Here is an 11,133-nt window from a genome sequence, read left to right as displayed (position 1 = left end):
TGAGGGGTGTACTCACTTTTGTGATACACTGTATATACAGTGAGTGAACATTCGGACAGCGGACGGTGTTTTTCTGGTGTTTTCTTTATATTTTGTAAAATTCAATATTAAAATATCCCCAGAGAATGTGCAGAGGAAGCGCAGTGGTAAGAAAATGAAAAAAAATCAATATTTGTTGTTGTATAATTACTCCTGCCAGAAGCTGTCACTGTGTATCAGACAGAGGGGACAGTAAGTGAGAGAGAAGAAGGAATTCGGTTCAGTAAACTATTCTTTCTTTCGTGCAATTACACCTACAAAATACAACACTATTGAAATAAAGAAGGAAATAATAGAGAAATATGAGTTATTGTTGTTTCTAGTAGATACATTTTATATAAAAAGAAGGAAAATTTATTATGATGTATGGTACAGCACACGTACTGTAATGAAATGTGGTGTGCGTTTTATGTTCAGTACTACTGTGTATTGTTGTTTATTATTGTTTATTACAGTAATGTCTATTCTATAATTTAAGATTTAAGAGAAAATATACTTGTATTTATAACAAAAAATACCATTTAAGGCTTTAGGTTTGGTAAGGGGGTGGTTTGGGAGGTCTGGCACGGATTAATTCTATTTACATTATTTCTTATGGGAAAAATAGGTTTAACTTACGAACATTTTGACTTAAGAGTAGCCCTTTGGAACCAATTAAATTCGTTAGTCAAGGGTCTACTGTAACTACTTAAGTTATCGCTTAAAAAGAAAATAATGTAGTGGTTGAAACTTGGTAGGATATAACTTTTGCTCTTATATCTGATTTCTGTGCTTTAGTATTTTTTAGAATCAAAGAGCTGGTGTGACCTAAATACATTAAAAGACTAGTCTTTATGAGCTGTCTTTCTTTATATAATAGAATTATCCTGTAACAAGGTATCGAAGAAACGAGTTAGGATGCAAGTGCAGGTGTAATTATTGCAAGCAAAATCACAATGAAGATGAGGTCAAGAACAAAGCAATGCTGGTCAATCTCCAAACAGGTAATCATAAACAAGGCTCTGGTCAGGCGGTAGAATGTGAAACAATGCTCACTGCAGGCTTGTGTAGTACTTTGATACCTTTAGCACTAGTTTGCAGACACAAGAGGGTTTAAGTAGGGATAAACAAGGCAATTACAAACACAAAACAGGTGCAGCAAATTGAGGCAATCAACAGAGTTAAAAAAAACATAACACGTACAAAAAACAAAGCTAAAACTCTGGGAACTGAGAATAAGTGGAACGTGAACATGACTGTGACCAGTGCAGCTCACTGACATATTCTCTAAATTGCAAATTTTGATTAAAATTGTGCATCTTGATTAAAATTGTGCATTTTAATTAGATTTTCTTTCTTATACAACTGATGGCAGTCATATATCATATCATGACTGCTGTTTCTGTAAGCCCTGATTGTCGCATCAAAGCTGTATACTTTTGTTTTAAGTCAGACTCAGTTTTGAGTAAAAATACAGTTTTCTGCCTCATACCTCATTTCTCTATCACACATCACCTCCTCTGCCCAGGCTATTTCAGGATTAATTGATGTCTGAGCCTCGAATGTGGTGAGACACCAAGGAAGAATATCTTTTTCATCCTCTTATCTGAGGATTCAGGCATTTGAAAGATGGTTGTCCCTTGCACGTTCATGCTGTCACAACACAATAGGATAGCTTATTGTATGGTTTCTAGAGTGCACTGCATGAAGATACTGAATTATGAGTCAGAAATATTAGGAATGATTATACTGTACTACCATTAACTGCATGTTGTTTATAAACATGCTGTTCTCTTTCTAATATTTTTACGTTTGCCAGAAAAAAAAAATCAGAAAAAGTTGGGACAGCATTGGAAAAAAAAAAAAAAAGTTTCTTACATTTACTTTGACTTTTATTTGATTGCAGACAGGATGAACCTGAGATATTTCATGTTTTTTCTGCTCGACTTAATTTCATTTATTAATAAACATTCCTGCATTTCAGGCCTGCAACACATTCCAAAAAAATTTGGTACAGTAAAGCATTTACCACTTTGTAATGTTGCCATTCCTTTTCACCACACTTAAAAGACGTTTTGGCACCGAGGATAGCAAGTGATTTAGTGTTTCAGCTTTTATTTTGTCCCATTCTTCCTGCAAACACGTCTTAAGATGTGCAACAGTACGGGGTCGTTGTCACATTTTTTTTTTCAAAATTCTCCACACATTCTCTATTGGGGACAGGTCAGGACTGCAGGCAGGCCAGTCCAGTACCCGTACCCTCTTTTTCCGCAGCCATGCCTTTGTAATGTGTGCAGCATGTGGTTTTGCATTGTCTTGTTAAAAAAATGCATGAACGTCCCTGGAAAAGATGACGTCTTGAAGGCAGCATATGTTGCTTTAAGATCTCAATGTACTTTTCTGTATTAATGCTGAAGTGTAAATTACCTTTGCCAAGGGCACTGACACAGCCCCATACCATGACAGACAGGCTTTTGGACTTGTTGCTGAACAGTCTGGATGGTCCTTTTCACCTTTGGTCAGAAGCACACGGCAATATTTAAATTTTCTCCAGACCTGCAACAGATTCAAAACGTTGGGACATTTTAATAATAGGTGATTTTAACTTACACATAGACAGTGTGGCAAAAAGTGTCTTGCTCTGTTATACATTTTTGGGTTCCAACAACATGTAAACAAGCCCACACACAATAGGTGTCACATACTCAACCTGATTATTAGCAAGAATATTAATATTAACTCTATCACTATTGAGGATCTGACGATATCTGATCATTTCTGTATTCTGTTTGATATTCCAATCTTCTCAGTGTTACATAGACAACCTGTCAATATCAGAAAGAGGCACTTAAATGATACTCTCCAAGAAAATTTTAATACTAGGATCAGAATCATAACTGATCTGTTGGCACCTGAAAAAAAAAAGAAAATCTCTGACAGATCTCTGGGAGGTAGAGAAACAGTACAAGCTACAGTACAAGTACATAGCTATGATATTTAGAGACAAAGCCTAAAAGATTATAGCTTGAAAACAACAAAAAAGCCAGACAGTCATTATAAACAAGAACATAAATAACTCTCGCACTCTGTTTGCCACTGTTGATAGACTGAAAAAAGACCCCTATAGTTATGGATCCTGAATTTCTCTCAGTCTCTAAGTGCAATGAATTTGCTGCTTTTTATAGAGACACGATGACAAGCATCAGACAGCCCATACTGACCTTGCTGCCAGTAAATGAAGCTGCTCCTCACATAATGCGACACAGAAAAAATCTAGTTAAAATGTCTGACTTTAGTATTATTAATGACAACATTTTCATTGAATCTGTGCTACACTTAAAGCCATCCTCTTGCAGCATTGATGTCTTCCCTGCAAAATTCCTCAAAGACATTTTAACTGCTTGAAAACAGATCTTCTTCAGATAGTCAATAGCTCATTAAGCTCAGGTATTTTCCGAAAATCACTAAAGACCTCCGTTATTAAACCACTTTTTAAAAAGAAAGACCCAGATTCCACTACCCTTAGCAACTGCAGACCAATTTCCAATCTCGTAGAAAAGTTGCTAAGCTGAAATAGCTGCCTTGATAAATTCTAGTCTGGTTTTTATACACATCACAGCACTGAGACTGTCCTTAATGCCATCTGTCTAAACTCAGAGTCAGAAATGTTAGTTCTGCCTTTGACACGGTTGACCATAATATTGTTGTAGATCGACTCTCTAGGACTCTCTGAAACAGTCCCAAATTGGTTCGTATTGTATCTAGATAGCATAGACTACCTTGTCGCACTTAGCACTTAGGTTTTTTTTAACCTTTACATGCTACCACTTGGCAAAATTCAGCAGGACAACAAAATTGCCCACTACAGCTTTTTATTAATTCTAATTTAAATCTCTTATTTCAAATTTACTGTTATTTAATTTGAATGTCTTCTTTGTACAGTTTTACTTCTGTGTATGAAATTCACTTATTTAAATACATTTGCATAGCCAGGTTCTGGCAGCCTTCCAGAGATATTTCAGCTAATTCCTCATGGGCAATAGGGCCACCCCAGAATCATCCAGGACTTCTTTTAAAATCAAGTCTTGGTAGACTTTAAGGTATGCTTGGGATCACTGTCCTGTAGGAAGGTCCAGTGATGCCCAAGTTTCGTGTTCCTCAAAGAAGGCAATATTTTCTCTTCCCAGCTTGCCCTTCACACACTGTAGGTTTCCAGTGCCAGAAAAAGCAAAGCAACCCCAGAACACTACCAAGCCACTATTATGCTTCACTGTAGAAGGGTGTTCTTTTCAGCAAATACCTTATTCAAATACTCCAATACCAACTTTTCCTCAAAACCTGAAATTGGATACAACCTTAATGGATCTTTTACCACTTACCTCATGAATAACCTTTCAGTATCTTTCAGATCCTTTTCTAATAGAATTGCCAAACACAGCTTTATGTGTAAGTACAAATTCATTCTCCAAAGTTGCTGTCTGAGTTAATTTAAGAACATTTTGTTTATTTAAATGAATAATGAGAAGATTAATAATTTATTAAATTCAGCAATGCCCACAAACCTTTTGGCAAATTAAAAAATATTGCACTTCTCTAAGCATCTATTTTGTTGTCCTTGAACTGAAAAACCAAGCCAATATGCCTACTTACAGCAGTGCTCCTGGTTTGGGAGGTTCCGCAGTAGTAGGAACCAGCTCAGAGACACAAGCAATCACCAATTTATAGGAAAAATGTGGTGCAACCTTTAATGCACCCAGTTCCAGCTTCTGAAAACGAACCTCTTTCTCAGTGTCTATTGGTGAGCTATTTTCTTCTCTTCTGCTTCCATACATAACCATGCCAACTAAACCCTATATCAAGTAAAAACTAACAAAAGAGGCTCAAACATAGGCAAGGACTGATCTACTTGAGGTATAGCTTCTATCCTATAAACTGGAAATGCCTGTAGATCCATTCCGCTAGAACCCACTTTGGCAACTTTAGGGCATCTAATTTCACTAATTTATCTAAAACCAGTTGCTTGATGTCTTTCTTTAACATCTGCCTTGAAACATTGACTTCAAAATGGTTTGCTATATCACACCTTCCTACATCATCCTTTCTATACAAATCTACTGGTAGGACAACAAACTAAATCTGCTAATGTAGACACAACCAAAGCCATTTTCCAGAGAAACTCATTTTCCAACTCTTTCCAATACTTAAATTTCCAATCTTCTGCCTGACCCACAAAGTAAAACTTCAAGTAGTGGTCAAATTTTAACTAAATATGAGTGGAAATAGTACATACAAATTGAATTCTAACTAATTTATATAATGAGTCTCTATACAAAATTTTAATGGTAAAAACAAACTCCCAATTGAGTTAGGAAAAACCAATTCCTAATAAACTTTAAATTGTGTTATTGGGAAACAAATAGCATTTGCGATAAAATTTTATATACGAGCTTCCCAACTTACTAATGAGAATTACAAAATGATTTTTAGGACATGCCTCCAAACTGTTATGTTACTTAAGGGTTGGGTGGGGTGTGGAATGGAATAATGGATTGCACGAAACCCGAAAATAACAATCAGATGAAACTGAGTCTTACCAAATACAAGTAAACCAGTTTATAGAGTAATAAAGAAGAGAGTATAAACAAAGGGCAATGACAACCAAGGATTTTTACAAAAGGGATGTACAAAAGTATATACAAGAGGAAACATGCATACAATTTCTATTTACAACAAATGTACAAAATATCACAGGGTAACAAAGACTACTATGTAGGGTCACAACCGTTCACACAGGATCACACAGCATGAAACACTAATCAAAGTGAACTATACAAAAACAGCAAAGGCAAAGTCTATAAAGCACACAGTTGGCAAAACCGAACAGCGAATGAGCACTCGTCAGTCATTGGCTGTGGTTCCCAGTTAACAGACAAGTTAGCTGCTCGAGAAGTACAACTGGTAAAGTACAACTCCTACACATAGATTATCTGTTCCAAAATCGAAACTGCCGTCACGATCACACCTCCACTCCAATCAGCAATCTATTGGCCAGGATCTGCTACATAACTGAGTGTGAGGAGCACACAAACTCACAGAACGAATACAAATATATGCAATCTACTCAGGAGGTTCAACATATATGCAGTTTGATGCCTTTTATTAAACAAGGAACATCAGTGTTGCATGGTAAGATTGCAGTACAGTATATATTAATTACTGTTATTTTGTAAATTCGTAATAATAGCATACATGGAATGGTTACAACACATCAGTTGTTTCCTACTACTGCTTTCTTTAAGGACAAGTGGCAAATTTGCATTTATTGCATTTACTCTATTGTTTGTACTTTATTGCTTAGCACTCTGACCCAGACATCTCATTTTTTTCCCCTCCATTTCAGAGAACCACAGCCACCCACTTACAAATGAAAAAATTTTTTTAGCTCAAAATAACAGCAAGTAGAGGAACAATTTCTCTGGTCCCTCTGACATCAGACTAGCCATGACAACCAGGATGCTATGATGACACAACAGTGTCTTCAAACATTTCTTCTAATAACATCAAATGGACAGGCTCTAATTGTGTTTTCTTTGTCTTTAGTGGCCTTCCCAGAGCCGTGACACTAACCCCTATAAAACACAGTTAGAAATTTTAAATCAAAATGAAAAGAACAATCAAATGTATATGTATTAAGTTTTTTACTTAAATAAAAACATAAACAAAAATAAATTATGAAAAACAGATATGTATCACAATGATATAGTCTGTTCAGTCATAAAGAAACACATTTTAGCTGACTTTTTACTTTGAGGCATTGTACAATTACGATGAAAATTTCATTATTTTGTTTTGTTTTGCTCCATGGAAGGCATACTCCATTTTGCTACATTATTAGTATGATGAGGCAGAAGTCTCTTGTTAGTACCTGTCTGTCTTCTCTGACTCTGCTTTGACTGACATATCTTGGAGGAGAAAAAGAGCCATTAAATTATTGGTGGTGTCATTAATATGTATACAGATAAAATAACCTCCCAAGAGAGTCTTCTCACTACCTAGACGGTGCAATTATACAGTACTGAAAACACAATTTCTTCCAGTGCATGTTTTTGCAATATACAACTTGCTTGCTTTTAATAAATGAGCGGCACGGTGGCTCGGTTTGTGGCACTGTCGCCTCGCAGCAAGAAAGTCCTGGGTTAGATTTCTAGGTGAAGCAGTCTGGGCTGACACCCGGGGTGTTTCCTGCTTTTCTCCTCAAATAGGACATATATATACACCGATCAACAATAACATTAAAACCACCTTCTTCTTTCTACACTCACTGTCCATTTTATTAGCTTCACTTACCATATAAAAGCATTTTGTAGCTCTCTGTAGTCCATTTGTTTCTCTACTCTTTGTTAGTCCCCTTTCATGCTGTTCTTCAATGGTCAGGACCCCACAGGACCACCATAGAGCAGGTATTATTTAGGTGGTGGATCATTCTTAGCACTGCAGTAACACTGACATGGTGGTGGTGTGTTAGTGCGTGTTGTGCTGGTATGAGTGGATAAGACACAGCAGCGCTGCTAGAGTTTTTAAACTCCTCACTGTCACTGCTGGACTGAGAATAGTCCACCAATTAACCACTGATGAATGTCTAGAAGATGACCAACTCAGACAGCAGCAATAGATGAGAGATCGTCTCTGACTTTACATCTACAAGGTGGACCAACTAGGTAGGAGTGTCTAATAGAGTGGACAGTGAGTGGACACGGTATTTAAAAAGTCCAGCAGCGCTGCTGTGTCTGATCCACTCATACCAGCACAACACACATTAACACACCACCACCATGTCAGTGTCACTGCAGTGCTGAGAATCATCCACCACCCAAATAATACCTATATATATACGTATATACAGTGGGGGAAATAAGTATTTGATCCCCTGCTGGTTTTGTAAGTTTACCCCCTTACAAATACTTGAACAGTCTATAATTTTTATGGAAGGTTTATTTTAACAGAGAGAGACAGAATATCAACAAAAAATCCAGAAAAAAAACATTAAATAAAAGTTATAAATTAATTTGTATTTAATTAAGGGAAATAAGTATTTGATCCCCTACCAACCGGCAAGAATTCTGACCCCCACAGACCGGTTATGTGCCCATGAGGCACACAAATTAGTCCTATCCCTGTATAAAAGACTCCTGTCACAGAATCAGTTTCTTCCGTTCAAATCTCTCGACCACCATGGGCAAGACCAAAGAGCTATCAAAGGACGTCAGGGACAAGATTGTAGACCTGCACAAGGCTGGAATGGGCTACAAGACCATCAGCAAGAAGCTTGGTGAGAAAGAGACCACTGTTGGTGCGATAATTCGAAAATGGAAGAAATACAAGATCACAGTCAATCACCCTCACTCTGGAGCTCCATGCAAGATCTCACCTGGTGGGGTAAGAATGATTCTGAGAAAGGTGAGGTCAGTCCAGAATTACACGGGAGGAGCTTGTCAATGATCTCAAGGGAGCTGGGAGCACAGTCACCAAGAAAACCATTAAGTCAACTTTATTTATATAGCGCTTTTTACAATAGACATTGTCTCAAAGCAACTTTACAAAATCCAGGACCAACAGATACAAAAACCCCTGTTGAGCAAGCCGAGGGCGACTGTGGCAAGGAAAAACTCCCTGAAAATTACAGTAAGAAACCTTGAGAGGAACCAGACTCAGCAGGGCCCATCCTTCTTGGGTGGTCTGGAGGATACTTTAAATAAATACACGATTTACACAAAGCATACAAACACAGAATTAATTGATCTAAAAGTTATAACGTAATAAATAGATAAATAAATAATAATAGAGTTGTTATTCGCTCTAGTCTTCAATAAAGTCTGTAGTGAGTTCTTGTCATTCTTGGTGCAATTACTCCAGACCCGTCACATCCGGCAGGAGCAGCATAGTTGTCACGGCAGTCTCGACTTTAATCCTTAACCTCGGCGGGTAAACAGGTTTCCATCAGAATGCCTTTGGAGTAAAACAACAAAGAATGTAGTTAATAATGTGCAATGCTAGTTGAGTAAAACAGTTTTACAGAGAGTTTTAGACTCCGGCAGCCCTAAATATTACAGCATAACTAAAAGGGAGAGCGAGCAGGTAACAAGGTCATGAAGGCTTTTACAGGACATCAGCGCCCACCTCTCCTACCCAAACCGGAGTGATTGGACAAGAGAGGCAGAACGACAGCAACCCAACATCCCTGATCACCACAAGTTTCTATGACCAAGAACCCCCAAGCTCTGCGCCTTTGTCTATATTATTCAAAAGCCTGAGAAAATAAATATGTTTTCAGTCTAGACTTAAACATTGAGACTGTGTCCGAATCCCGAATAGAGGCAGGAAGATTATTCCAGAGTTGTGGAGCTTTGTAAGAAAATGCTCTTCCACCAGCTGTGGTCTTTTTAATTTTAGGAACTATAAGTAACCCTGCATCTTGTGAATGAAGTGGACGCGCTGGGCTGTAGTGATTAATAAGTTCACTCAGATACTGTGGAGCCAGACCATGTAGCGCTTTATAGGTTAGTAAAAGTATTTTGTAATCAATGCGGAATTTAACTGGCAGCCAGTGTAGAGATGATAGAACAGGACTAATATGATCAGATTTTTTAGTTCTAGTTAGCACTCGAGCTGCTGCATTTTGAACTAACTGGAGTTTGTGTATGGATCTACCAGAGCATCCAGTTAGAAGAGCATTACAATAATCTAACCGAGAAGTTATAAACGCATGGATCAGTTTTTCGGCGTCATTAACAGATAGTACATTTCTTATTTTAGAGATATTACGCAAATGATAGAAAGCAACTCTAGTAATATTATTAATGTGTGTATCAAATGAAAGATCTGAATCTAGTGTGACACCCAAGTTTTTTACATCTGGGCTGGGAGTAACAGAGAAAGTGTTTAGGTTTAGCACCAGGTTAGACAACTTGTCTCTTGCAGCTTTAGAGCCAACAAGTAAAACCTCAGTTTTATCTGAATTAAGTAAAAGAAAATTACACGACATCCAGTTTTTAATGTCGTTTACACAATCTTCTATCTTACTGATTGTGTCAGTATCATTTGGTTTGGCTGATATATACAGTTGTGTGTCATCTGCATAGCAGTGAAATTTTATGCCATGTTTATGAATAATTTCACCTAGTGGAAGCATATAGAGTGTAAATAATAGTGGTCCCAGTACCGACCCCTGTGGAACACCACACTTTACTTTTGTAGTTTCCGAGCATTTATTATTTACATAAACAAATTGCGAGCGGTCAGTCAGATATGATTGAAACCAAGAGAGTGCGAGTCCTTTAACACCTACTGTATTTTCTAGCCTATCCAGTAAAATGTTATGATCGACCGTATCAAACGCTGCGCTAAGATCTTATAGAACAAGAAAAGAGACACATCCATTATCAGAAGACATTAACAACTCGTTAACTACACTAATTAATGCGGTTTCGGTACTATGATTGGGTCTAAATCCTGATTGAAATTTTTCATGAATACAATTTTCATTCAAATAAGAACACAATTGTTTGGAAACGACTTTTTCTAATATTTTAGAGACAAAAGGAAGGTTTGAAATTGGCCTATGATTAGATAAAACATGTGGATCAAGATTAGTTTTTTTAATCAGGGGTTTAATAACGGCACTTTTAAACAATTTAGGTACATACCCAAGGCTAAGGGATGCATTGATTAATGTAAGCAGGGGCTCTACAATAGCTGGGAGTAAATCTTTAAGTAAACGAGTTGGAACAGGATCGAGTGTACACGATGATGACTTCGATGATTTAATCAACACAGTTAGTTCATTTTGGGAGATTGGATTAAAGGAATTTAGTTGGATTAACTCGTTACTATTATCACCAATGCTGCTCAGAGTGAGTTCATACTTAACATTGGCAAGTGACACACTTTGACTCTGAAGTCGTATTTTTTCTATTTTGTCATTAAAGAATTTTTAAAAATCATCGCTGGTACAGTCAGGTGGTATATGAGATTCAGTTTCATTGACGTTTTTAGTTAACTTGGACACTGTCTCGAAAAGGAATCTAGGATTGTTTTTATTTTTCTCTATTAGGGACG

At 37.1% G+C, this 11,133-nt stretch overlaps 1 protein-coding gene across 1 annotated transcript; it reads right to left on the bottom strand.

The window, feature by feature from the left end:
• Window positions 1-4,664: 4,664 nt before the first annotated feature.
• Window positions 4,665-10,210, bottom strand: LOC134322319 (uncharacterized; the record flags this gene model as incomplete). The annotated part of the gene is made up of 2 exons (XM_063004058.1): window positions 4,665-4,868; window positions 9,326-10,210. Coding segments are annotated over 2 exons (1,089 nt in total), but the record flags the coding sequence as incomplete, so codon positions are not given.
• Window positions 10,211-11,133: the final 923 nt, after the last annotated feature.

Source organism: Trichomycterus rosablanca, chromosome 1 (genome assembly GCF_030014385.1).
Source record: "Trichomycterus rosablanca isolate fTriRos1 chromosome 1, fTriRos1.hap1, whole genome shotgun sequence".
Taxonomy (NCBI): Eukaryota; Metazoa; Chordata; class Actinopteri; order Siluriformes; family Trichomycteridae; genus Trichomycterus; species Trichomycterus rosablanca.
The sequence above is the reverse complement of the archived record's forward strand: the minus strand, read 5'-3'. Positions and strand labels throughout refer to the sequence as shown.